The sequence below is a fragment of the Carcharodon carcharias genome, chromosome 13, assembly GCF_017639515.1.
Source record: "Carcharodon carcharias isolate sCarCar2 chromosome 13, sCarCar2.pri, whole genome shotgun sequence".
NCBI lineage: Eukaryota > Metazoa > Chordata > Chondrichthyes > Lamniformes > Lamnidae > Carcharodon > Carcharodon carcharias.
In genome coordinates, this window is record NC_054479.1 from 140,887,924 (window position 1) to 140,914,304 (window position 26,381).

At 42.7% G+C, this 26,381-nt stretch overlaps 1 protein-coding gene across 3 annotated transcripts in view; it reads right to left on the reverse strand.

Moving 5' to 3' along the window:
• sephs1 (selenophosphate synthetase 1) overlaps nt 1-26,381 on the reverse strand; it is a 66,374-nt gene that overhangs the window by 19,462 nt on the left and 20,531 nt on the right. For all 3 annotated transcript variants that reach the window (XM_041202339.1, XM_041202337.1, XM_041202338.1), the window contains exons 3-5: nt 25,913-26,016; nt 8,116-8,223; nt 74-228 (exon numbers count right to left, since the gene is read on the reverse strand). In XM_041202339.1, coding sequence (XP_041058273.1) covers nt 74-228; nt 8,116-8,223; nt 25,913-26,016 — 367 coding nt within the window. The remainder of the gene's footprint in view (nt 1-73; nt 229-8,115; nt 8,224-25,912; nt 26,017-26,381) is intronic.

Here is a 26,381-nt window from a genome sequence, read left to right on the forward strand (position 1 = left end):
TAATCTTTGATCCATTATACATTCAAATCATATTCATGTTACAATAATTGAACACACCAAGGATTAAACTTACATGATGAATTCATTCGGTTGACAGACTGTAGTGGCCACACCTCCTAAAATGATCCAAGGGTTTAATACCGTTTGTCCACCAGTAACTGATGTACCTGCCTCATCTGCTGCATCTTTAAAACCCTGTATTATTAGTGGCATTACTTTGTCCCGCTCCTGTATGTGAAACATAATTAAACTTTGAAATTATTTGAATATTTTTAAAAGCCCATTTTAGCTATTAAAAATTCTAGAAATTGATGTACAAATCATGATGTAAAATTTATGCTGCATACCTATCAACTGCAACTTTTTAAAACTTCTTGAGATGCAAGTGACACTGGAAAGCCAATATTTATTGTCCATCCCTAGTTGCCCAGAAGGCATTAAGAATCAACCAGTGTGGGACTGGAGTCAGGAACAAGTTACACTGGGTAGGGTTGCTAGAGTCCCTTCCCTGAAGGACATTAGTGAATCCATTGAGTTTACAATGCACAGCAACTTTCTGCTGCCATCAGCTGGTGATAGCCTGCAAATTAACAGATTTATTGAATTGAATATCACAACTTGCTATGGTGGAATTTGAACTCACTATCTCTGGATTACTTGTCCACCATGATATTAATTAGGCTCCTGTACCCAAATCTCACATCAAACACCTTAACCAAACACTTTAAAAAGTCAAACTGAGATTACTTTCATTTATTAACTCATTACTTCAGATCATAGGATCAGCTCGTGTCAGATCTCCTGCCAACCACACGCAATAACCCCAACCTCTCTAAAGCGCTTCTCATTGCTGATCTAGGCAGCAGCCAACATATAGCCAATGGGTTCTGATAATCCAACCTATGAAACCAAGGTAACTCAGTTCTACTTCTTATTCATTATTTTATTCTATTTGAATTCCAGGAGTCCGAAGATTTGAAAAATGCTGTTCGTGGTAGCGCTGTGTCATTAGTTAATCCTCAGTTAGAACACCATTATCTGTAGATGGCTGCAGTTTCAGATATTTGCAAAAGGAATGTTGATGTAACCCTTTGTATTTAGTCTGCTTGATTCCATGGTAGCATGAGATTGGAACGCAGGAGAGATTTACAAAAATGGTTCCAGGGACAAGAAACTTCAGTTATGAAGAGAGATTGGAGAAGTTGGGACTGTTGTCCTTGGAGGGAAGGCTAAGAGGAGATTTGATACAGGTGTTTAAAATCTTGAGGGGACTGGACAGAGTAGATAAGGAGAAAATGTTCCCATTTGTAAAAGGTTTGAGAACGAGAGGGCACAGATTTAAAGTGATTTGCAAAAGAAGCAAATGCGATGTGAGAGAAAGCTTTTTCACACAGCAGGTGGTTCGGGTCTGAAATGCACTGCCTGGAAGTGTGGTGGAGGCAGGTTCAATCGAGGCATTCAAGAGGGCATTAGATGATTATTTAAATAGAAACAGGGAAAAGGCAAGGAGGGGGAGATTTACCTGGATGCTTTGTTGCAAGAGGCGGTCACACCCAGTAGATTAAGTACCTCAAGTCCGGTCAGTGGTCAATGTCAGCAGGGTGTGACTGAAAGTGAGGCAGGTAGAGGGATCCTGTGTTCAGGAACAGAGGAGCCTCAGCTCTTCACCTTGTCCAACAGGTACGAGGTACTTGCTCCATGTGTGGATGAGGAACAGGGCTGTAGGGAGGATGAGCCAGCTGACCACGGCACCGTGACGCAGGAGGCCTTTCAAGAGGGGGGAGCAAAAAGACAACTGGTAGTTGTAGGGTATTCTATAATTAGGGGAATTGATAGCATCCTTTGTAAGCAGGATCGAGAATCCCGCATGGTATGTTGCCTGCCCGGCACCAGAGTGAGAGAAATCTCTGACCGGCTTGAAAAGATATTGGAGAGGGAGGGGGAGGATCCAGCTGTTGTGGTCCACGTCGGCACAAATAACATAGGTAAGACTAGGAAAGAGGACCTGTTTGGGGATTATCAGAAACTAGGAACTAAATTAAAGAACAGGTCCTCAAGGGTTATAATCTCCGGATTACTACCTGAGCCACATGCAAATTGGCATAGGGACGCGAGAATAAGGGAAGTAAACATGTGGCTAAAGGAGTGGTGCAGGAAAGAGGGGTTCCATTCCGTGGGGCACTGGCATCAGTATTGGAACAGGAGGGATCTGTACTGTTGGGGCGGTCTCCACCTGAACCGATCTGGGACCAATGTTCAAGCAAAAAGGGTAAATAGGGTGGTCAACAGGACTTTAAACTAGAAAGTGGGAGGAAGGGAAGGGTAAAACTCCAAGAAGTATGACTAATGGGAAACAAAGCTGCAGGTTAGCGTGTGCAGGGGGTGGATTCAACTTCATGGAAAATTATGAAAAAACTGAAAAGAAAGGAGAGCCCAGGAGAGGCTATTAAAGTCTCCAGTACACAAAATAGGACAATGTGTTTGGAAAGGGCTAGGAATCTAACTTCACGCACATCAGATAAAGGGACGACAATGAGAAAGGGGACGGAAAATACAGGACTGAAGGTGTTGTATCTGAATGCACTTAGTATTCGAAAAAAGGTAAATGAGCTTGTGGCGCAGATTGAAATTGGCAGGTATGATGTGGTGGGCATCACGGAGACATGGCTGTAAGGAGATCAGGACTGGGAGCTAAATATCCAAGGATATACATCCTATAGAAAAGATAGGCAGGTTGGCAGAGGGGGTGGGGTTGCTTTGTTAGTAACAAATTAAATTAAATCGATAGCAAGAAATGATGTAGGGTCAGGTGATGTAGAATCTGTGTGGGTAGAGTTGAGGAACCGCAAAGGTAAAAAAAACCATAATGGGAGTTACGTACAGGCTTCCGAACAGTAGTCAGGATGTGGGGCACAAGATACACCAGGAGATAGAAAAGGTGTGTAGGAAAGGCAAGGTTACAGTGTTCATGGAGGATTTCAATATGCAGGTAGACTGGGAAAATCAGGTTGGTAGTGGATTCCAAGAAAAGGAATTTGTGGAATGTCTACGAGATGGCTTTTTGGAGCAGCTTGTGGTGGATCCACGAGGGTACACGCAATTCTAGAATTAGTGATGTGTAATGAGGCAGATTTGCTAAGGGAGCTTAAGGAGAAGGAACCCTTAGGAGGAAGTGACCATAATATGATAGAATTTACCCTGCAATTTGAAAGGAAAAAGCTGGAATCAGATGTAACGGTATTACAGTTGAATAAAGGCAACTACAGAGGCATATGAGGGAGGAGTTGGCCAGAATTGACTGAGAGATGAGCCTAGCAGGAAAGACAGTGGAACAGCAATGACACGAGTTTCTGGGAGTAATTTGGGAGACACGGCTTACTAAAGAGGCAACCATGGCTGACAAGGGAAGTCAGGGACAGCATAAAAGCTAAAGAGAAAGCATACAATGCGGCGAAGAGCAGCGGGAAACCAGGGGATTGGGAAGCCTACAAAGACCAACAGAAGACAACTAAAAAAGAAATAAGGAGGGAAAAGATTAAATATGAGGGTAAACTAGCCAGTAATATAAAAGAAGATTGCAAGTTTTTTTTTAGATATATAAAGGGTAAGAGAGAGGCAAAAGTGGACATTGGGCTGCTGGAAAATGATGCTGGAGAAGTAGTAGTGGGGAACAAAGAAATGGCGGAGGAACTGAATAGGTACTTTGCATCAGTCTTCACAGTGGAAGATACGAGTGACATCCCCAAAGTTCAAGAGAGTCGGTGTGGGGTGGGGGGGGGGGGGGGAGAGAGCGAGGTGAGTATGGTGGCCAAGGAGAAGGTGCTAGGAAAACTGAAAGGTCTGAAGGTGGATAAATCACCTGGACCAGATGGATTACACCCCAGAGTTCTGAATGAGATAGCTGAAGAGATAGTGGAGGCTCTGTTGAAGGGTCATGAGGACTTGAAACGTCAACCTTGCTCTTCTTCGCCGATGCTGCCAGACCTGCTGAGTTTTTTCAGGTAATTCTGTTTTTGTTTTGGATTTCCAGCATCCGCGGTTTTTTGTTTTTAGATATTGGAGGGGTTAGTGGTGATCTTTCAGGAATCAATGGAGTCAGGGAGGGTCCCAGAGGACGGGAAAATCACTAATGTAACCCCCCTGTTTAAGAAGGGAGTGAGGCAAAAGACGGGAAATTACAGGCCGACTAGCCTGACCTCGGTCGTTGTTAAGATTTTAAAGTCCATTATTAAGGAAGAAATTTCAGAATACTTGGAAGTGCATGGTAAAATCGGGCAAAGTCAACATGGTTTCATCGGTGGGGGGCATGCCTGACAAATCTGTTAGAATTCTTTGAGGAGGTAACGAGTAGGTTAGACAAAGGAGAGCCAATGGATGTTATCTACTTGGACTTCCAGAAGACCTTTGTCAAGGTGCCACACAGGAGGTTGCTCAGTAAGATAAGAGCCCATGGTGTTAAAGGCAAGGTACTAGCATGGATAGAAGATTGGCAGTCTGGCAGGAGGCAGAGAGTGGGGATAAGGGGGTCCATCTCAGGATGGCGGCCAGTGACTTGTGGAGTTCCGCAGAGGTCAGTGTTGGGACCACAACTTTTCACTTTATACATTAATGATCTAGATGAAGGAACTGAGGGCATCCTGGCTAAGTTTGCAGATGATACAAAGATAGGTGGAGGGACAGTATTGAGGAGACGGGGAGGCTGCAGAAGGATTTGGACAGGTTAGGAGAATGGGCAAAGAAGTGGCAGATGGAATACAACGTGGGGATGTGAGGTCATGCACTTTGGTAGGAAGAATAGAGGCATAGACTATTTTCTAAATGGGGAGAGAATTCAGAAATCTGGAGTGCAAAGGGACTTGGGAGTCCTAGTCCAGGATTCTCTTAAGGTTAACTTGCAGGTTGACGCAGTAGTTAGGAAAGCAAATGCAACATTGGCATTTATTTCGAGAGGACTAGAATATAAAAGCAGGGATGTGCTGCTGAGGCTTTATAAGGCTCTGGTCAGACCACATTTAGAATATTGTGAGCAATTTTGGGCCCCATATCTCAGGAAGGATGTGCTGGCTCTGGAGGGGGTCCAGAGGAGGTTCACGAGAATGATCCCAGCAATGAAAGGTTTAACATATGAGGAACGTTTGAGGACTCTGGGTCTATGCTCAATGGAGTTTAGAAGGATGAGGGGGGATCTGATTGAAACTTACAGAATACTGAAAGGCCTGGATACTGTGGACGTGGGGAAGATGTTTCCATTAGTAGGAGAGACTAGGACCCAAGGGCACAGCCTCAGAGTAAAGGGAAGACCTTTCAGAACAGAGATGAGGAGAAACTTCTTTAGCCAGAGAGTGGTGAATCTATGGAATTCATTGCCACAGAGGGCTGTGGAGGCCAGATCATTGAGTGTATTTAAAACCGAGATAGATAGGTTCTTGATTGGTAAGGGGATCAAAGGTTACGGGGAGAAGGCGGGAGAATGGGATTGAGAAACTTATCAGCCATGATTGAATGGCGGAGCAGACTCGATGGGCCGATTGGCCTAATTTCTGCTCTTATGACTTATGGTCTTATGGAATGGCAGAGTCATAATGCTCATTCGGAGTGCTGGTGCAGACACGATGGGCCAAATGGCCTCCTTCTGCACTATAACAATTCTGTGATTCTGTGTAGTGGTTTTAAACTCCTGATCAGTTTAAATAGTTTTTATTTCTCAATCAAGGCATACACTTGGCCTCTAAATGTGTATGCTATTTGCCAATGGTAGCGGTTTAGTGCTATGCATAACAATTAAAATCTGGGCTCAAGTTACCCAAATCAATTTCAGATAGGATCCCTCGCAGTGAGAAGAAATTTTTAAGCAGCAGTTTGGATTGGACTTGAATCTGGTGGAAAGGGTAACGAAGTAATCACCAGCATGTCTTATTGCTGCTAAAGTTTTATAACCGGCATCCAAATTATATTGCTTTGGTGCTGACCTAAACCAATCCATGCCAACACAAAAATGCAGACAGACCCAGTCCACAATCCCTCCAATTAGCAACTGCATTCCATTTTTGGAATGCTTGCCAGATGGATGCTGGCAGGGGAGCCCAGGGAAAGCCAAACTATCAATAGATACAACCAATAATTCCAAGTCTGAAGAACACAGTCAATTGTAGAATCCTACTAAGAGAGGTCATCATTGATACACAGTTCTACATCATAAACTGACTTGAAGTTTGTACTTCACTCTTGTTAAATGATAAAAATTTTCTGCTAAGTATTTTCAGTGTGTAGTTTTATAGGGGCTAATCTTAAATTTCTTTTCACTTTAATCGAAAAGGAATGATAGTTGTGTTCAAAAGAGCATAAGATTATTCATTATTCATGGGAATAAACTGCAGGGAACAACAGAGACACGGCTCACTTAAGTGTTACAACTGTTTTTCACATGCTCAAAATGAACCAGACAATAAACTAGACCACATTACGAACAGAATCAATAAATTTCAATCTGTTTTTAATGGCAATTTCTACAGTTCATTACTCCATCATAAGAATAAGTGCAGTTAAGAGCTGAATTCAGAACTCCAGTACCATTCAAGTTAGTGTTCCAAACATCCCAGCATACGAATCCATTTTGAATGAGACCAGTCTTATGTCTTCACTACTTTACCTGGATGCCAAGGTGTCAAGACTCTAGCAAGATGCCAACTCAAGCTTGGTGTAAAGGTGAGTTATAATCTCTTCAAGTGAGCCATCTCTTTATTCAAGTGTATTGGCATCATCTTGAAAACAGTTCAGCAGGACAGTTCTTACAAATTAGTACTGAGTCAGTCAATTGGACCAGGAAAGTGCCAAATTTGATCTCTAGCCTACACTGAAATAGGTGATTGAAGCACACACAATGTGGGTGGAGGGGGCAAACAAACAAAGTAACAGATACTAGACCTCCTACTCCCAAGTGCTGTTTTTTGTCGTATACTGATAAGCATGTGTATCTGAACATTGTTGGAGACCAATACCTGATTGGCAGCTGGGACATTTAACTACTCTTGCCAATATTCAGCGTCCAGGATTTCATTAAAAAAAAAGACAGCAAATTACCAAGAACTACTAGCCTTTGTGGAACTGTGCACTTAATATAAGTGGATGCAGCATTAAATTCACATAGCTGCTTTTCCATGTACTAATTTTTTTATCTTGCCCTGCAGCTTTTGACATCCAAACTCTGGCTAAGAAAAAGGAGGATTGGCAGTGACAGCGATCTGTTTCAAGGATTCTGGCAAATTTACCCTGAAACGTGTTTAGATGTGTACAAGAGTAGCCTGGGATAGATTCTCTCTCATGGAGAAGAAGCCACCTCCACTCATTATTCCCTCATAAGCATAAATCAACCCTACAACCTACAACACCTGGAAACTGCAATGTTTTACATCTGTCCTGAAAGACTATTATGAATAATAGTTATATAATTCTATGCTAACTCTGTAATGACATATTTTTAAAGATTTAAAGAAAAATCACCAAACTGCTCTACCAATGTAGCCAGCACTCTTTCCTCTTTAACTGCATGTAACACACTCGCTAAAGTGGCACTAATGTCAAAGATGCTGTAGTATTGTAAATTGACAGTTGGAGCCTGGAGAAACTAATTCTAGTCTCATTTGCATTCTATGATAAACATTGTATTATATTGAAATCTAGGAACACTTTAACTGGACTCAGCAAAACACTGATTATGTCAGCAGGAAATACTGGAAATGCACAGCACACAAGTCAGCATCTGCTGAGCGAACAATTGATATCTTGGACTTGTATCCTTCTTCAGAACTAAAAAGTAAGATGTGCACAAGTCTAAAATGTTAATCATCTGTTTGCTTCACAGATGCTAACTAAGCTGTATCCCCAGCATTTTGGTTTACTGTTCTTTTTACTTTTACCATAAAAAGGTTAGTTTAGCAGCTCAGAATTGTATTTATGTTTTTACTTTGAAGAAAAGTTAAACTTTTGAAGCAAAAATAAATTTAGTAATAGCCTCTTTCTTAATAAAATCCAAAATTATCATGGATTCTGAACTGTACTGTTTTTAAGATATGTTACTAGCATTATTTAGATGCCTTTGTCAATATTGTAGCTTACCTTGTCTGTCATTTTATTGCTGACTCCAAGCAGCATCAACATATTGTCACACTCTGTGACACCCATGGCATAAAGATCACTTAGAACATTGGCACAAGCAATACGACCCTGTAAAAACGGAGGGGAGGAGGGAAAAACAAGGGTCAGAACACAGGTTGGGTAAGGAATGCGAAATCAAAGGGATTCTCCGAAAGGAAAATCCAAATACAAAAATAGATTATTCCTTATCCGAAAGTTAAATTATGATTTATGAATTAAAAATTATAAATTTGAGCAAAATATGGAGAATATGGATCCCAGTCAAAATTCATGTAAATGCGCTAGTTAATAGTTATCTATGCTAAAGTTGGACTAGAATGCGGTCAAAAGCTTTTACTCATCCTTGCTTTTTTAAATGGCGCCATTTAATTATTATGGTTAATTTAATCACAAGTACTTATTGCACAGCGTCAGTAAAAAAACCCATAGTGCAAAAAGTACACTTGAAAAGCAGCCAACACAACCAAACACTACAAACATCTACTGTCCTTAGCAGGTACCACTAAAGAATTCAGTTCGAATAATATACTAAGCAATTTCATTTAAAAATAATGACGACATTAGATTTAACAGCAGGACATCAATAGGTATCTGAAATATGAGCACACTTACTACCATGAGATTCATAAATTTTCAAAATGTTGGTGGCCGTATCATATAAAATGATGGGAAGTGGTGTTCTCCCTACGCAGAAATGCATCCAAACTATGGGACTTGACTTTTACTAATGAGCATGTCATAGAATCATAGGGCAGAAATTTCCCTGTCAGGGGGGTTGTGCCGGGGCAGGTGCGAACCCGATCGGCGCCCCTGATCGAGCCGGCGCTGCCATTTTACATGGGTGGGCCAGTTAAGGCCCGCCCAGCGTGATGCACGCCTGGAAGTGCTGAGTGCTCCTTCTACAGGCAGTGGGGATTCCCTGAGTCAGGGCCTGCGCTTTTCAGCGCACAAATCACAAAAGTGCCTCAAGGAGATTATTTAAATGTTTAAACCATAAACTAAAGAAAAGAAAATATTTAAGATATGTCCCCATTCATGTGACAGTGTCACATGAGCTGAGAAATGTCAATGAATTTTTTCAAAATTTTTAATTTAATTAATAAACCCTTCATGAAACCTTATCCCACCTGTGGATAAGATTTCATGAAAAATGTGAAGGCCACCTGGGCTCTTTGCCTGCCCACCAACCTTAAGGTTGGACGGGCAGCATTCTTAACCACTTTAATTACTTTCTTAATGGCCTTAATAGGCCTTTCACAGTTTGGTGGGCGCGCAGCCGACATGGCTACGCACCCGCCGAACTGAAAATCTAAATGACGCGCGGTGATAATCGCAGGGGACGGAGGAAGAGCAGGCCTAGCGCGCATCCACGTCACTTTACACGTCACCATAGGGCAGAATATTATGCTCAGCACAAGGGTGTTGTGCACCCGACACGCTTGAGTGTAAAATGACGCACGGTGATGTCGGGTGTGTGTACCAACATCATCGCGCAGTCTCATGATATTTTGTTCGGAGGGCACGCGCTGGAGTTGGCTGTATGCCCATTGATAATTAAAAGGCCTATTAAGGCCATTAACAATCTAATTAAATTCAAATTTACACTGCCTGTCCACCTTACGGTAGGCAGGCAGGCAGGCGAAAAGGCCAAGCAGCCATTGCATTTTTTAGGAAATCTCATCCACAAGCAGGATGAAGTTTCCTAAAGCAAATAAACATTAAATAAAAGCTTTTACTTTTAATTAAAAACATGTCCCAGCTCATGTGACAGTCACAAGAGGGGGTGTTTTATTAAATTTTTACTGTCTTTATTAATTTTTTTAAAAAAGTGCTTCAATCTCCGAGGCAGCTCTGTGTATCAGGGAGGTTGAAGTGCTCTTTCGCGCGGATGCGTGCTAGGCCTACTCTTCCTCCTTCCCTCCCTGCACAACTAGTGCTGAGCACTGCCACTCGTGATCCATGCAGGGCGTGCCTTAATTGGCCCACCCGCATGAAATCGCGATGCGGAACCGATCGCGGGCGGCTTCCTAACTGCCCCCGTCGAGCCTGCCCAACGAGGGAAAAGTTCTGGCCATAGAATGATTACACTGCACAAGGACAGCATTTGGCCCATCACGTTTACACCAGCTCTCTGCAACAGCAACTCCACTAGTCGCACCACCACAAACACCCAGACCACCCTTTCCCTGTAGCTCTGTAATTTCTTTCTCTTTAGATTTATTGGCACCTCTTCCACAAACATTCACTCCTTTCACCACCAACGAATGGTGGCAGCAGTGTGCACCATCTACAAAATGCACTGCAGACACTCATCGAGGCTCCTGAGGCAGCACCTTCCAAACCCACGACCACTACCAACCAGAAGGTCAAGGGCAGCAGATACATGGGAACACCACCACCCGGAAGCTCCCCTCCAAGTCACTCACTATCCTGACTTGGAAATACATCACCGTTCCTTTGGTGTCACTAGGTCAAAATCCTGGAACTCCCTCCCTAACAGCACTGTGGGTGCACCTACACCATATGGACAGCCCAGTTCATGAAGGCAGCTCATCCCCAGCTTCTCAAGGGTAACTAGGGATGGGCAATAAACGTTGGCCTAGCCAGTGACGTCAGCACCTCGTAAATGAATAAAAAAGTGTTTATCCAATTGCCTGTTGAAAACCACAATTGTGCCTGCCTCCACTTTCCTCAAGTAGTGCATTCCAGATCCTAAACAATTGTTGCACCAAATGTTTTTCCTCATATCGCCTTTGGCTCTTTTGCCAATCACCTTATATCGCTGTCCTCTGGTTTTTGACCTTTCGCCGATGGAACAGTTTCTTTTTATCTACTCAGTCTGGACTCCTCATGATTTTGAACTCCTCTATCGGATGTTCTCTCAGCCTTCTCTTCTCCGAAAACAACCTCAGCTTCTCCAGTAACATATAAGAAAAATATTCTCATCCAAACATGAGTCATATTGGACTCGAAATGATAGCTCTTCTTCTCACTCCATGGATGCTGCCAGACCTGCTGAGTTTTTCCAGCACTCTGTTTTTAGTCCCAACTTCGCCAATCTATTTAAGTAACTGAAGTCCTTCATCCTTGAAATCATTCTCCACAAATCTTTCCTCCACCTTCTCTATAGCCTTTACATCCTTCCAGTTAAGGTCAAATCAAAGTTTTACAGAGGTTCATCATAACCTCCTTACCTTCGTACTCTATGCCACTATTTAAAAAGCCCAGGATCCCATATGTCTTTCTAACCACTTTCTCAACCAGCCCTGTCATCTTCAACAATGTGTGTACATTTACCCCCAGACTTCTTCATTCCTGCACTCCCTTTAGAATCATACTCTTTATTTTATATTGCCTCTCTTCATTCTTATCAAAATGTGCCACTTCACATTTATCTGCATTAAATTTCACCTGCCACATGTCTGCCCATTCCACCAGCCTGTCTACGTCCTCTTGAAGTGTGTCACTACCCTCCTTACAGTTCATAATATTTCCATGTTTTGTGTCAACTTCAAACTTTAAAATGGGGCCCTGTACATCCAAGTCTAGGTCATTAATATATATCAAGAAAAGCAGTGGTTCTCGTACCAGCCTGTGAGAAATCCCACTTACACTCTAATCCAAAAAGCATCTGTTATGCTTTGTGATGGTCAGCCTTTGGGCAGGGAGAGGAGAAATACACAAAGGAGTATAGAAGCAGCTAGAAGAGGAGGAAACAATACTTAGGAGGCCATATTCACAGGTTTTCAGGGAGACTTCTCAAACTTCAACTTCACTGAGCAAAACTGTGAGATGCCTGTAAAGCCACAAAACAGGGCATGAACAGTATTGCCTGTGGCTGCCAAGGTCACCATGGCTCATAGCTTTTAAGCCATGCGGTAATTCCAGGCTGCAGCTGACAAAAGCTCAAGAGTTTTCTGTGCACTATTCTATTAGGGATGGCTCGCTACACAGAAGGGTAATTCTGGTCTCATTCACATTCTATGATAAATGTTGTATCGGATTGGAGTCTGAGAACACTTTAACTGGACTCAGCAAAACTCTGCTATGCAGGAAATACTGGAAATGCATAGCAGGCGAGTCAGCATCTGCTGAGCAAACAATTAATATTGCGGTCTCGTGTCTTTCTTCAGAAATAAGAAAGATATGTATGAGTCTAAAATGTTGACTGCCTGTTTGCTTCACAGATGCTAACTAATCTGTGGCTGAACTTGACCAGCCATATCAATACCGTGGCTACAAGAGCAGGTCAGGAGCTGGGAATTCTGTGGAGAGAAACTCACCTCCTGACTCCCCAAAGCCTGTCCACCAGCTACAAGGCACAGGTCAGGAGTGTGATGTAATACTCTCCACTTGCCTAGATGTGTGTAACTCCAATAACACCGAAGAAGCTCGACACCATCCATGACAAAGCAGCCCGTTTGATTTACACGCCATCCACAAACATTCACTCCCTCCATCACCGACGCACAGTGGCAGCAGTGTGTACCACACAAGATGCACTGCAGCAACTCACCAAGGCTCCTTCGACAGCACCTTCCAAACCTGCGACCTCTGTCACCTAGAAAGACAAGGGCAGCAGATGCATGGGAACACCACCAGCTGCAAGATCCCCTCCAAATCACACACCATCCTACCTTGGAACTATATTCCGTCCCTTTACTATCACTTGGTCAAAATCCTGGAACTCCCTAACAGCACTGTTGGTGTTCCTACACCACATGGACTGCAGTGGGTCAAGAAGGCAGCACACCACCACCTTCTCAAGGGAAGTCATGGATGGGCAATAAATATTGGTCTAGCCATCGACGCCCACAACCCATGAACAAATTTATGAAAAAAAGAGGGACATAAGTCACATCATGAGTCAGGACAGAAGGGCAGCTGGCTTTCCCTTAACTAAAAGCTTTTCCTGAAGTGCAGGCTTCGTTAGGGTCTGTCAAGATGTGACCTGTGTATCAGTGATATCAATCTAATTTTATTGGGTGATCACACATACATTGAACTGTTTAAAAAGGACTTTTTAAAAGAAAGAAAAGACACTGACTTAAGCTGCCACAGATCAACTGACATCTGGGCTTGAATCTTCTGGTCAGCATGCGCAGGCGGGCCCCTCTTGCCGACGCATAAAATGATGCATGGCGACGTTAGGCGTGTGTCCCAACGTCACTGCGCGTCATTCTGATCTTCAGTTCGGCAGGCGTGCACCAAAGTTGACTGCGTGCCTGCCAAACTGTCAAAGGCCTATTAAGGCTGTTAATAATCTAATTAAGCTGGTTGTCTGGGCTACCCATCCAACCTTAAGATAAAAACAAAAAACTGCGGATGCTGGAAATCCAAAACAAAAACAGAATTACCTGGAAAAACTTAGCAGGTCTGGCAGCGTCGGCGGAGAAGAAAAGAGTTGACGTTTCGAGTCCTCATGACCCTCCCACCCAACCTTAAGGTTGGCAGACAGGCAAAGAGCCTAGGTGGCCTTCGCTCTTATCATGAAACCTCATCCACGGGCGGGGTGAGGTTTCATGAAGGCTTTATAAATTGAATAAAAATTTTTTTATTAAAATTCATTGACATGTCCCAGCTCATGTGACACTGTCACATGAGGGGATATGTCTGAATAATTTTTTTTTTCTTTATTTCAATTCATAATAATCAAACTGTGAAACAGCACAGGCCCTGACTCTCCCTCCTCCCCCTGCCCGCAATGGGAGCCCTCGGCACTTCCGGGTGCGCATCACGTAAAATGGTGGCGCACAGCTGATCATAGGCGGTGATCGGCTGTTTACCCACCCGTGCCCGCTCCGTCCAACTGACAGGGAGAAAATTCTCTCCCTGGTATTGCAAGTCGCCTAGTTTCTGGAATGCTTCAACGTGAATTACAATTCAGACATGCCATGACACCCTCCTGGATTTTCACACTTGCTGATGTGAAGAGCTACTTCAAAAAGACTTACTGAAAACTGTTGTTATGGAAAGGAGTGAGCTTAAATTTTAAACGGCCCTGATTTCTCCTCTTAAAATCCATCCACAAAGAGAAGCGTGCTTTTGATTTTGATTTTTCCATTTTAAGTGGTGGCGAATTTTGCCCAATCCCTCAGTTTTGGAGTGATCTATTATTCTATTAATAATCCCACAGCAAATTTAAGATAGGGTAAAACCAGAGGGTTACTTTATTTTACACACACTCAATGTGGGGAGGGGGTGTCACGACATAATCCTTGGTATATTCACATGATAAAAGAGGGATAAGGGAAAGAAAGAGGTACAGGACAAAGACCACACACACAAAAAAAAGAATTACTGCTTCTTATGAGTCCAGAGTCCAGTCAGTCACTGTCCAAGGAAGGTTTTCAGTTGGCTTCATCTGGCAGGAGTCCTGGTATTTTCCTGGGAGCTCAATTGAAGGGTGAGGCAGGTGAAGGTGCAGCAAAATATTCTTGTGGTCTAGGAATTAGTTCACTTTGTAGGTGAAACATAGGATTCTTTCTGGAGACCAGGCTTTGAGAGAGATGGAGGTCAGAGGCAAACTGCTATAGCCTGGAGTCCTGTTATCTCTTCTGATGTTAAACAGCAACTGAAGGTGGAACCTGAAAGCTGTATAATTAAAGTAATTCAAACAGCTCAAGTCTTGGTCATGTTACAGGGTAGTTCCAGGTCAAGCCATTCAGCTAAGGAAGCCTCTCGTTAAAACCCATTGCACGTGGAACCATTAGCACAACATTGGAGAAGAGGAGTCGCAATAATTTGCCTTGTCCAGAGCTGGCTGGTGCAAACATCTCGTCACTTGTCTTTTGTGTTGGCTGGAAAGTTTATACAATGCAAAGAGCAGAATATTGAGCTCGGCAGGCGGGTGCGGATCCGACCCAGCCGAGCGCAAAATGACACACAATGACATCGGGCAAGCACCCTGACGTCATTGCATAGTCCTGCGATATTTCGTTCAGCGGCACGCGCTGGAGTCAGCAGCGCACCCACCGACAATTAAAAGACCTATTAAGGCCACTAAAAAGGTAATTAAATTCAAATTTATGCTGCCCCTCTGACCTTGCAGTTGGTGGTAGGCGAAAACACCAAGTAGCCTTTGCATTTTTTAGGAAACCTCAGCCACAGTGGGATGAGGTTTCCTAAAGCAAATAAAAATAAAATAAAAATTTTACACAAAAATTAAAAACATGTCCCTGCTCATGTGACCGGGTCACATTTTCATTTAAGTTCTTCAAAGAGCGCTTTATCTCCCTGAGACAGCTCCATGCCTCAGGGAGATTGAAGCGCTTTTTCGGGCACATGCGTGAATTTCGCACTAGACCCGCTCCTCCTCTTCCCGCCCGCATAGGCAGCGCTGAGCGCTACCGCTCACGTTCTGCGCTGCGCGGGCCTTAATTGGCCTGAGCCCCCCACCAAGCACCCCTGCCAAGGGCAAAATCCTGCCCCTGGAGTTTGATGGCTTAGCCATTGTCCATTTTTAAACTTCCGGAACTATCTCGTGGTCAGCTACGCCAGGCATTTATCAGTCCAGGCATTTGTCCTTTTTTTTTAGAAAACAGAATTTAAGCAAGAGAATATGGAAGGGAAAAAATCTTTTAGATTTCTTTTCTTTGCGCCTTCTTGGCCTTATACTGAATTGGATCTCACATTTGCACCTTCTATAAGGCTACATTTCAAGTAGAGACATGAAGTCTGCTAGGATAATAGTTACATGGAAAGGTTGTTTTATCTCATCAAAATGGATAATGAATCTTTCAGAAGCTAATGGTTGGAACATTGTAGACACTAGCTCTATGCAGTTTAAAAATCCAACACAGAGATAGAGAACTTTTCATCAAAAGATACAAAGGTACAAAAATCATTGGCTTCTGGAAGACGGATTACGTTTTAAAAAAGAAATTGTCTCCAGAAATTGCGGTTTTACATGGGTTTCCAATCCTGGAGGTTCAAGATCATCATGGTGAGAAGTCTGCTACAGTCACAAATACCACCAGCAAAGGACACATAAGCAGTGAATTCTCAATTTTTTTTTACCTTTCAGCATTGAACGCCAATTTCTCTAAGAGAGTAACTACCTACTGTACAGCTTGTAACTCTGCATGCTTGTGTGTGTGCGTGCGTGCGTGTGTGTGTTGCGAAGGTCAAGATGTGCAGGTTTACCTTTTTAAATTTTTTCAGATCTTTACCTGGGTGGATTTTCACCTCAATAAAAACTAACCCCATTTTGTTTTAAACTCAAGGAAGCCTGCCAGATTGGTTTCTTTGCAATCAACCTGACAATATTCCAGCAAAAATACTGAAGACTTGCACTCCAGAACTTGTTGCACCCCTAGCCAAGCTGTTCTAGTACAGCTACAACACTGGCATCTACCCGACTATGTGGAAAATTGCCCAGGTATGTCTTGTATACAAAAAGCAGGACAAATCCAACCCGGCCAATTACCGCCCCATCAGTCTACTCTCCATCATTAGTAAAGTACTGGAAGGGGTCATCAACAGTGGTATCAAGTGACACTTGCTTAGCAGTAACCTGCTCAATAACGCCTAGTTTGGGATCCGCCAGGGCCATTCAGCTCCTGACCTCATTACAACCTTGGCTCAAACATGGACAAAAGAGCTGAACTCCAGAGGTAAGGTGAGAGTGACTGCCCTTGACATCAAGCCAGCATTTGACTGAGTGTGGCATCAAAGAGCCCTCGCAAAACTGGAGTCAATGGGAATCAGGGGGAAAACTTTCCACTGGTTGGGGTCATACCTACCTTGCACAAAGGAAGATGGTTGTGGTTGTTGGAGGTCAGTCATCTCAGCTCCAGGACATCACCACAGGAGTTCCTCAGGGTAGTGTCCTCGACCCAACTATCTTCAGCTGCTTCATCAATGACCTTCCTTCCATCATAAGGTCAGAAGTGGGGATGTTTGCTGAGGATTGCACAATGTTCAGCATCATTCACAACACTTCATATACTGAAGCAGTCCATGTCCAAATGCAGCAAGACTCGGGCAATATCCAGGCCTGGGCTGACTAGTGGCAAGTAACATTCGCGCCACACAAGTGCCAGGCAATGATCATCTCCAACAAGAGAGAATTCAACCATCATCCCTTGATGTTCAATGGCATTACCATCACTGAATCCCCCACTATCAACATCCTGGGCGTTACCATTGACCAGAAAATGAACTTGACTGGCCATATAAATACTGCAGCTACAAGAACGGGTCAGAGGCTAGGTGCAACGAGTAACCCACCTTCTGACTCCCCCAAAGCCTGTCCACCATCTACAAGGCACAAGTCAGGAGTGTGATGGAATACTCCCCACTTGCCTGGATGAGAGCTGCTCCCAAAACATTCAGGAAGCTTGACACCATCCTGGACAAAGCAGCCTGCTTGATGGCACCATATCCACAACATTCACTCACTCCACCACCGACGCACAGTAGCTGCAGTGCGTACCATCTACAGGATGCACTGCAGGAATTCATCGAGGCTCCTTAGACAGCACCTTCCAAACCCATGACCACTACCATCTAGAAGGACAAGGGCAACAGATAGATGGGAACACCACCACCTGGAATTTCCCCTCCAAGTCACTCACCATCCTGACTTGGAAATATATCACCGTTCCTTCACTGTCGCTGGGTCAAAATCCTGGAACTCCCTTCCTGACAGCACTGTGGGTGTACCTAAACCACATGGACTGCAGCGGCTCAAGAAGGCAGCTCACCACCACTTTCTCAAGGACAACTAGGGATGGGCAATAAATGCTGGCTCAGCCAACATGCCATGAATGAATAAAGAAAAAATCAGCATGTAAATGGTTACGCATTGGCATCGAATAAGTGCCTTCATCCTTCTAAATTCACAAAAAACACTGTTACAGCCAGACTTGGAGTGGTATGATAGGGGTCATATTTCACCCCTCCTCACATGTGAGTAACAGGTTCAAAGTGCCATAGGCTGCACCCACAGTACCTTGTGTGCTCACCACCTCTAGCCTTGCATCTTTCTCAATAGAAAAAAGGTGCCAGTCCATAAGTGTGCAGCTTGCTTACAAACACAGGTATTGCATTACATGTGTTTGTGCCTGGTTTTCTGGCAGCAGTTATACTTAATCCATCCTGTATCATTTTTATTCCAAAAAGTCACGTCAAAGGCTGACTGCTTGGTGATATGGCTCACGAGTCCTGTCAGGAACCGGAGTACAGATTCAGAGCACGCATACAAAGATGTGAGGTGTACTCAAGCAATGTTTCTGCTGCCTGGAGACTTCAGAAGGTTGTCTGCAATACATCTGCAACTGTGTAGAGAGAGTTTAAGTAAGTTATATTTATATTTTGTGGGTGTTAAAAATGAGTTTTAGCTTTAAAGTTTAAGTATTTCTGTATCTGTGTGTTAAGAAAGGTCAAATTGAGTTTTAGTTCCACTTTAAAAAGGTGCCTGCATTTCTAATGAGGGTTTTTACGACTGTAATTTAAGGTAAACAAACAAGGGTCGAAGAATTGGACTGTTGCCGAGCAACAGGGGGCCAGAAAGGCACGTCCCTTCCACAGAAGAAAAACAGCAGTTTGTCTTGGAAGCTGTTGGTGCGCAGTTGGTCTTGAAAGTAGCAGCCAGGAGGGACTAGAGCAAAGGGGCCAGACAGTCAGTCCCAAGCTAAAGAAAATACCCCAAAATCCAGGCGAGTGGAACAAGAGAAAGTCCCAAGCAGACCTTTCAGTCAAAGGAAAAACAGGAGCTTTTTCAGGTTCCTGTCAAATGAAGTTAAGAGCGAGGGGCAGAGAAAGACCTCAAGCTTCAAGTTTAAAGCTTCAAGCTGCAGAAAGCAGGTTTAAACCAAGAACAGCTTGCAAGAGGCAAGAAGGTCCAAAGAGACAACTGAAGGTCTGTAACTCTTTGCTATGGGCCATGTGAAGCAGTAGTGGTACTGCTGATGGCTGAGTTGGTGACAGCGAGAGAGAGAGTGAGAGCAAGAGCGGCAGGCAGCTTGAATGCATGTGGCAACCCAGGGAAGAGGAACAGTGGAGTTCAAAATCCGGGAGGTGAACCCTTGCGGAAGGGGTTTAGGAGAAAGCATCAATGTTGGAGAAGATTCCAAGGTGAGTTCTTGGAAAGTGGAGACCGGAAGCCCTTGTGTGAAAGAAGGAATACAGTGAGACCGGTTAGCTCTTGGTCTAACAAGCATCTGGGTTGGTGGGGGGGAGTTGAGGAGAGATCCGTAGCATGTGGTTGAGGGGGCATCTGTTACTTGGTTTCAGGTGTGTCTCACCACAGGGTGCCTATTGGTACATGGACTGTGTACTTACTGTGGATGTTAGAGTACAAGACAGCTTTTATAACTTGTGATATCCTTACAAATCTGTATATATTTGTAAAAGTATAGTTGTGGGTGAGGGAGTATTGTAATATAGTTAACCTTTTCTTGTTTAATAAATGTTTTAGTCTTTTGTTAAAAGTTCATCAGCTGACTCCTGTGACTTTTAAGTAGCTACTCTCCATGTATGTAAACAAACAAATTAAAAGTTAGGATCTATCAAGCTGGGTTCCACTCTGGGGTCCGGCCTGTCCAGGGGTAACCTCAGTTGGGGAGCATAATAGTTTCCAGACTTATGATAGTGTCTATCATATCTTCACTTTATCGAGGGACCTGCCCAAATCAATTTCTGAGCAGCAAGAAGTGAAAAAGGGCAGGAGTGGCATTACCACCATGGATCATTTTTTTCCTTCTTTGTTATGCATCTTCAAGCATTCATTAAAAGATGTTAAGTATAAGTTATTTTGTTTATAGTTATGAACAGGTTGTGCAATTTTACAAGTAGATGCTGTTAAAGCATCATCATTTTTGTTACAAAAATTAACCTATCCATCATAAGTAATTTGGCATTTGGTAGCACATCTTATACCAGGTGTGAATGTACTAATATACAGTTATGCTATACTGGATTCAGGACAAATATGTCATTACAAAAAGATGGCTTTTACGCCAAATGAGTTAATTATAAGGGGGAAATCAGATGAGTTATAATATTTGTTGGAGATGCCCAGCTATCTAACCAGGAAACGAGAACTATGCATAAAAGATCAGTGGTACAGTAGGCTAACAAGGTGCCCATATTGAAGGGTATGAGCAACTGCACACAACTGGTCTTCAATTCTATGTAAAATAATGAAATTGATCATCAGAATTAAATTTAAGGATTATTGGTTAATATGGATAATGGTCTGCTTGACCATTTTCTGAATGTCCCTGAGGAACTGTACTGTGAAAAGCCTTACCTATTGTACCATGGCTTTTAAGACATATTTGACAAAGAATGACTATTGATTAAGCTCCAAGCTATTTAAATCCAGAAATGGGTGGGTAAGTAACTGCCCAATAGGTGTTTGTTCGAGGAATTTAAGGAAGTTCAGAGTTGACATCAAGGCACCATTTGACCAAATGCGGCATTCAAAGAGCCCTAGCAAAACTCGAGGCAATGGGGATCGGGGGAAAATTCTCTGCTGGCTGGAGTCATACCTAGCACAAAGGAAGATGGTTGAGGTTGTTGGAGGTCAATCATCTCAGTTCCAGGGCATCCCTGCAGGAGTTCCTCAGGGTAGTGTCCTCGGCCCAACCATCTTTTGCTGCTTCATCAATGATCTTCCTTCCATCATAAGGTCAGAAGCAGGGATGTTCACAGATCATTGCACAATGTTTAGCACCATTCTGAAGCAGTCCATGTCCAAATGTAGCAAGACCTGGACACTATCCAGGCTTGGGCTGACAAGTGGCAAGTAACATTTGCACCATACAAGTGCCAGGCAATGACCATCTCCAACAAGAGAGAATCTAACCATTGCCCCATGGCATTCAATGGCTTTACTATCGCTGAATCCCCCACTATCAAAATCCTGGGGGTTACCATTGACCAGAACTGGATCAGCCATCTTAAATACTGTGGCTACAAGAGCAGGTCAGAGGCTAGGAATCCTGCAGTAACTCACCTCCTGACTTCCCAAAGCCTGTCCGCCATCTACAAGGCACAAATCAGATTGTGATGGACTACTCTCCACTTGCCTAGATGAGTGCAGCTCTTACAACACACAAGAAGCTTGACACCATCCAGGACAAAGCAGCCCACTTGGTTGGCACCCCATCCACAAATATTCACTCCCTCTACCACTGACACACAGTAGCAGCAATATGTACCATCTACAAGATATACTGCAGGAACTCACCAAGGCTCCTTGGGCAGAACCTTCCAAAGCCACAACTACTACCATCAAGAAGGACAAGGGCAGCAGATGCATGAGAACACCCCCACCTGGAAGTTCCCAAGCCACACACCATCCTGACTTGGAAAATATATCGTCATTCCTTCACTGTCACTGGGTTAAAATCCTGAAACTCCTTCCCTAACAGCACTGTGAGTGTACCTATGCCACATGGATTGCAGCAGTTCAAGAATGCAGCTCACCACTACCTTCTCAAGGGCAATAAATCTTGGCCTAGCCAGTGATGCCCACATCACATGAATAAAAAAAATGTCAGGATCGGCTAAGTGCCTGCAGATTGGTGTTTCAAATTTGTAATGAATTCTATTCAAATTCACTGAAAACTTATCACATTTTTTCAAAAGATGCTAAACTAGAGGAGCCATAGGACTGAAAGAGGCAGCTCAGAAATTGCAAAATGCATGTGAGCAAATGTACAGTATTGTACACAGAAGGGAAAATTGTGTGACAAGCACATCATGAACTTTGTAGAAATTGCTAAACTTAAGGGAAGTCTAGGAGTCTTGGTACAATTATCATGCTCAACCAACATAACAATCCCAAAGCCAATAGAATGCTGAACTATATAACCAAAACAAAAAAAGTCCAAATCAAATGTAATCATTAACCTACATCATACACAGGTCAGGCCACAATTTAAGTATTATGCCCAGTTTTGGTCAGAGACAAAGGAGGCAGAGTGCTGGGGGCAGTGCAGAAAACATCTTTAGACAGTGATCCTTCAAGGCAGAAGTATGAGTTATGAGAAAGACTAAAATTTGGATGTTTGCAAATTCAAATTGTCTCCGATTGAATCTAGAAGCTCCAATCTGGAGTCGATAATGCACTAAAGTCAATCAATAATTCTTTTTTGATGTAATACAGCCTAATAAAATCATAAAGGTTGAACAATATCAGGCGGTTTCACATGAACTTTAACATTCTAATATTTTTCAGACAATTGTTTCAAAGTTTTTGGCTACCACAACCCATCCTAGTAGAATTAAAATAATTCTGCACTTGGTGAGATTTTACACCACAGAAGATAATACAGATGTCAAGCTTACTTCATCAGAATTGTCAAATTAATTTGAAGAAAGCTAGATGTGATGAACAATATTGTAACATTCTTATTAAATGTGTTTGTTGCCTACATTATTTTAGTCAAAGTACTTAAAATACTGTCATTCAAATAAGTCTTCCTCAAGGTAAAAAAGATGAAAAGCAACCGCAAATGATTTTTTTTATGGTCAGAATAAAACTGTATTTATAATCATAAAATAGTGGGTTTAATGAATATATCTATCTTATACATACCCTGGCCAACCACAGTCCCATCAGCCCACTCAAACATTAGTAAAAGAAAGGAAGGTGTTATCAAAAGTGTTATCAAGTGGCACTTGGTGTTCATTGTATCAATTGAAGTTAATTATATACAGTTGAAGGTCATTGTTTGGATGGTTACTTGAGCGCAAATAAAGAAACACTTACTGACACAGGAATAGAGTGGAGTCAGGAGATATATACCTGTAATGTTTCACTCTGTGAATAAACCTATTCCAAGTTAAGACTGGCTCTGGTTTCTTCCTTCACCAACTGAGTATAACACTTCCTCACCATTAACCTGTTCACCAATGCTCAGTTTGGGTTCCATCAGGACCACTCAGCTCCAGATCTTATTGCAGGCTCGATTCAAATACAGACATAGGAGCTGAATTCCAGAGATGAAGTAAAAGTGACTGCCCCTGGCTTCAAAGCAGCATTATGAGTAGGACATCAAGGTGCCTGAGTAAAACTAAGTCAATGGGAATCAGGAGGAAAACTTCCCACCATCTTGAGGAAAAGTTGTAATTGTTGGAGGTCAATCATCTCAGTCCCTGGACATTGCTGCAGCAGCTCTTCAGGGTAGTGTCCTAGGCCTAACTGTTTTCAGTTGCTTCATCAATGACATTCCCTCCATCACAAGGTCAGAAATAGGAATGTTCACTGATGATTACAATGTTCAGTTCCATTCATAACTTCTTAGATAATGATGAGGTCTGTGCCCACATACAGCAAGATCTGACATCATTCAGGCTTGGGCTGATGGCATGAATATTATTTGCCACTTAAGTGCCAGGCAATGATCAGTATTACCATTAAATCCCCACCATTAACTTTCTGGGGATTACCACTGACCAGGAGCTGTATTGGGCCAGACACGTTAATACAGTGGCTGCAAGAGCAGGTCAGACGTTGGGTATTCTGGGGCAAGTAACTCCTGAACTTCCAAGGCGTTTTCACTGTTCACAAGGTACAAGTCAGGAGTGTGATGGAATAACTCTCCACTTGCCTGGATGAGTGCAATTTTAACAATACTCAAGGGCAGCATCTACACCCCCCCCCCCCCCCCCACAATGGGGGGAGTTGTGCAGGTGTGGGTGGGCGGATTCCTGATTGGCACCCCCAATTGGGGGCACGCCGCCATTTTACATGGGTGGGCCAATTAAGGCCCGCCCAGTGTGATGTCACCCGGACATCCGCTATGCGCTCCATGTGGGCGGAGGGGAACTCCCTAAGCCGGGAGTGCGCTCTTTCGCACATGTGCACAAAAGAGTGCACAGATCTCCCTGAGGCAAAGAGCTGCCTCAGGGAGCTCAGCTCAAGTTTGAAAACTCTATTAAAAGGGAGAAAAAAAATTCCTGACATGTCCCCTTGTGTGACACTGTCACATGAGCAGGGATATATCAATTACCTTTGTTTAAAAAATTTATACACATTTTAAATCCCTCATGAAACCCCATCCCGCCCGTGGATGAAGATTCATGTTTTTTCTGAAGGCTGCCTGGGCTCTTCGCCTGCTCGTCAACCTTAAGTTGGATGGGCAGGTCCATTAATTGGGATAATTACTTTTATAAAGGCCTTAAGTGGTCATTGACAGTTCAGTGGGCAAGCAGCCAACTCCGGTATGTGCCCGCCAAACTAAAGATCGGAATGAGGCGCGGTGACGTCAGGACGCATGCCCAACGTTGCCCTGCGTCATTTTACGTGTCGGCCCCGTTCCTGCTTGCTGACAAGAGGCTTAACACCATCCAAGACAAAGCAGCTCACTTGATTAGCATCCATCCATCATCTTAAATGCTCACTCCTTCCATTACCACTGAACCATAAAGTATCTGAAGCATGTACCATCTACAAGATGCGCTGCAGCAACTCATCATGGTTCCTTCTACAGCACCTATCAAAACTGTGACCTCTCCCACGTGGAAGGACAAGAAAAGCAGGCAATTGGGAACAGCATCACCTCCAGCTAACGTACTATCCTTATTTATATAATTGCCATTCCTTATTGTTTTTGGGTCAAAATCCTTGAACTCCCTATCTAAAGTACCTACACCACAAGGCCTGCAAGTGATTCACCTCCACACTTTCTCAAAGACAATAAGGAATAGGCAATAGATGCTAGTCATGCCAGCGATGCCCACATCCCATGACTGAAAAAAATCTAATGGATTTCCTGCAGCATTGTCAACACAGTTTGGGTTTTTGAGCGCAGTCGTGATTTTTAGCTGCTAACCTAGAGGTAAACGAGGGGCAAGTAAATTGCTTCAGTTCAATGGCAGACTCCCTCAAAAAATATAATTTTGCATCCATCGTATGAGACAGGCAGGGAGAATTATAGCTTTATTACTGTATTACTCACTGTGAAACTTTACAAATGTCTTGAAAAGTAGTGCCATATTCACTTCTAGAAGAAACTAAATATATTTTTAAGCTAATAGAATTCTTACAACCACCTTTACAACCTAAAATGCTAAAAATTGTCATATAGCTTTATTTGCATTCTCAGTGCCTCCTTCCAGACAAAACAGAAAGTAGTTAAATGCTGCTTGCTAAGATGGAAGTAACTGTACTTCACAACAGAGCTACATTATATTAATAAAAACAGAGAGATCATATGCCAGACACCTCATTTTACGCAACTCTTCAGAGTTCATAGTATTAAGCTAAGCAATTTGAAAAAAACTCAACTCTGAACAGACCAGTACATGTCTAGCGATTTTTCTAGTTACACATAATCCTCAAATCATCAAAAGCAAATAAAGATGACCAGAAGTGCAGGTTGAATGTATTGGATTGTATTTACTACCCTTTCTATACATAGATAAAATTAATTGGTGTATAAAGTGTGGGGCACTTGACAGCTAGTTAAAATTGGCATATTTGATTACAAGGAACACAGATTAGAAATATTGTTTTAAAAAAATCACCTATTAATAGTTTATAGCACCAATAACAGCAGGTATAAACAAAACATGGCTGGTCAAAATAATCATGGTGGTTAAAATGTTATAGCATAAGCACAAAACAAATATGTGGTTTTAAGCTTAATTTGTTTTTGTGACATGACAGATTATTTTCTATCATGTACATATAACAGTAAATTAGTGGAGGTAGGTAGTAAATGCCTATGTTTTGTTCAATGAGTTATGTAAATCATTTTAATGTTACTCATTACATACAAATACATTAAAATTTTCTCACCATCATATAAGGATCATCAACAATGGGATAAAAATAATCTGTTGTCTGAACCAGAGAAAGTCCACCATGTCTTAAGGGAATAACACATGTGTCCATCCCAATACCTACAAAATTAACAAAGGTATGTTAGAAAGAACAAAAACATCTTAAAGGTCTTGAACACAATATTCACTTTTGAAGTAAAACAAACATTTGTGGAAATTAGGTTATATCACAACTGCCTGAAACTACCATGAAACATTGCATTTTACCTGGCAAAATATACCTCCTTAGGCCATGAATTTTCAACTACTTGTATTCACAATAACTTGGAATTTTAGGAAAATGTTTTTGGAATGTTTACGTTGTGGCTGAGTTTTAGCACTTTTTAAATGAAGCAAAATAGAAGTGGATATGCCTTACACAACTTGCTTTATATAGTAAAAACACATAAACACACCTCAAACAGGATGATGACAGGGCAGATATT